The sequence below is a fragment of the Solanum verrucosum genome, unplaced genomic scaffold (genome assembly GCF_900185275.1).
Source record: "Solanum verrucosum unplaced genomic scaffold, falcon-dt-bn FXZP01000257.1, whole genome shotgun sequence".
NCBI classification, from domain to species: domain Eukaryota; kingdom Viridiplantae; phylum Streptophyta; class Magnoliopsida; order Solanales; family Solanaceae; genus Solanum; species Solanum verrucosum.
This window is the reverse complement of record NW_026020539.1, coordinates 4,538,781-4,541,093: the sequence shown is the minus strand read 5'-3', so window position 1 is coordinate 4,541,093 and position 2,313 is coordinate 4,538,781. Positions and strand designations below refer to the sequence as shown.

Sequence of the window (2,313 nt, the reverse complement as noted above, 5' to 3'; positions counted from 1 at the left end):
AGAGAAATTCTTGGGGGTGCGATCTATTATAGGCTAATTTCATGTTTCTTCCAAAGAAAAGGATAGGCTCAAAGAGTGCCAAAAATGGTTCACACTTCTCACAAGGTATCCATAAAGACGTATACTATCAAATTAGGTTCACTCTTCACACATTGTGCCCAAGATCATTTCACTGGCTTGCTTCAATCAATCAATTGGACTAATGGGGCAAGTTCTAGGTATCATCAACCACATAGTTCAAGAAAACCTCACCACACATGGAATTCAACACAATTATCAAACAAGACTCTACAATTTTCAGCTAGAGTGCAGCGATCATCACAAGAGATCAACTCAATAAACGGCTAGTCACAACGAGATGGTAGGAGTTCACATATGATCTATGTAACTCAATGTGCCTCATCATAGCCGCACACATAGATCGTTCAATTGAAAGCACTATTCAAGTGATCAATATTGACCAAAGTTGACACTCAAATTTGCAAGAGAACAACCACATTCACGCATATTGATAGGTGGCAAAAATTTAAAATTGGTTCAAAACTATTTGCACAATAAAAATAATGGACCAATGCAGATCAAGAAAAAGATGTATATATATATATATATATATATAAACACAAGATAATATCCAACATTCACAAAACCAAAACCACCAACACAACAATATCCACAAAAACACCCCAATAGAGGTAGGTATGAAAATACCTCACCCCACCAAACAAAAATAGCAATTGTCCACAAATGCAAAGAAATAAGAAAAACTCTAAAAAGTTACAAAAATGGAGTAAAGAAAATCATCCTGCCAGGCTAAGACCGGGGTGAAGTTTGCATGTCTATAACTCCATCTGTCAGGGCATTAGTGCCCGGCTCAGCAATATCCTTGGCTCCACTAGAGCCCGCCATTGACGTCTCTCTAAGGGATACCTACACAACAGTCTCAACCATGGCACCCTCAAGGCCTACCAAATCATCATATACGGTAGAGTCATGGACACCAAGCTCCTCCTCATCAGTCTTCGCCTTAGACTCAGCATTTTCATCATTAGCTCTAGCAACATCTCCGGTCGTAGTAGCCAGACGAACCTCAGAACTAGTTGGAATATCAAAGCTCTGGACCTCAGGAATCTCCACTGTACCAATCAATATCGATAAGTTAGTGGACTTCAGCTCATCCACATCTCTCCTCATACATGCAACATAGGCCTTTGGGGCAATCATAGTGGCAGAATCACCCCAACCCTGCTCGCAAGCCTCAACCCGCACCGTAAGGGCAACTAGAGCCAACCTCTGGCTATCAATAAAATCATTATGATCTCTCATCTCAGCCCTAATAGAAGCTAAGGCAGCAGAAATAGTCTGCTCTATTAGCCCAAGCACAACGGCCTCTACCCGGGAGGCACGCATATCAACAGATTGGGCAAGATGGCCCATCTTATACAACATGGCCTAGGTGATAGGGGTCAGGAGGCAGTAGCTGTAGAAGAAGAGGAAGGGGTGCAACATGATGTGAGGTCAAAATACATATTTTTAATCATTATTTGCCTCACATTTAGTATTTATATTTGTCCTTTATGAGCATAAATTTTATGGATTGTGCTAAATTGTGTATTTTATTTGTAGGATTAAATTGATGGAAAATTGGAGATGTTTGGAGCTAAAACGAATTAAAGATGAAAAGTTGAAGAAGGAAATCAAGCAGACAGCTTAATGGAAATAAGTTAATATAATATTAATATAATTTATATGCAAATAAGGAAAGAAAAACTTACCTGCTGGTCCACGTATCAGGCAGCAACATCAAAGAAGTTACACGCACAAAATTGGAAGCTACATGCCGAGAAAAAGGAATCCAATTCCTTTCGGGTTTTGATTTCCTAATTTGTTTGGACTCAATTATTTTATTTAGGGTTTCCTACATCTATAAATAGGGCATGGAAAAAATTATTAGGGAGGCCAAGAACCAAGATACAAGACATAATATAAATTTTCTTCTAGCTTAGGAACTTTGGAAGAGCTGCCGTGGAGGCCGGAGAATTGTGGTTTATTCTTTCTTCTCCTTTATTATTTATTTGTATTCGTGATTAATAAAAGATAGTTTAGCTATTGTTCTTAACTTTTTATGATTAACACAAGCATATTTATTTTAATAAATTTTGATTGTGTTTTTGAGATAATGAGTAGCTAACTTTCATAACTAGGGTTGTGGGAACCATGAGCGATTAACAAAGTATGAATAGTAAATAAGCAATTCTTGACTAGTATTTTGCATGCATTGATAATTCTTTCGTTTAGAAGTCTTTTTAACGGTGG

The 2,313-nt window shown here is 37.9% G+C and overlaps 1 protein-coding gene across 1 annotated transcript; it reads right to left on the bottom strand.

The window, feature by feature from the left end:
• Positions 1 to 927: 927 nt before the first annotated feature.
• On the bottom strand, positions 928 to 1,434 carry LOC125809930 (uncharacterized). Its single transcript, XM_049489462.1, has one exon. The coding sequence runs from the start codon at positions 1,432 to 1,434 to the stop codon at positions 928 to 930; it is 507 nt and encodes a 168-aa protein (XP_049345419.1).
• Between the last annotated feature and the right edge of the window lie 879 nt (positions 1,435 to 2,313).

What these genes read in the sequence shown, in the direction of transcription:
- LOC125809930 (XM_049489462.1), bottom strand. Translation starts at nt 1,434, where the DNA reads ATGGGCCATCTTGCCCAATCTGTTGATATGCGTGCCTCCCGGGTAGAG.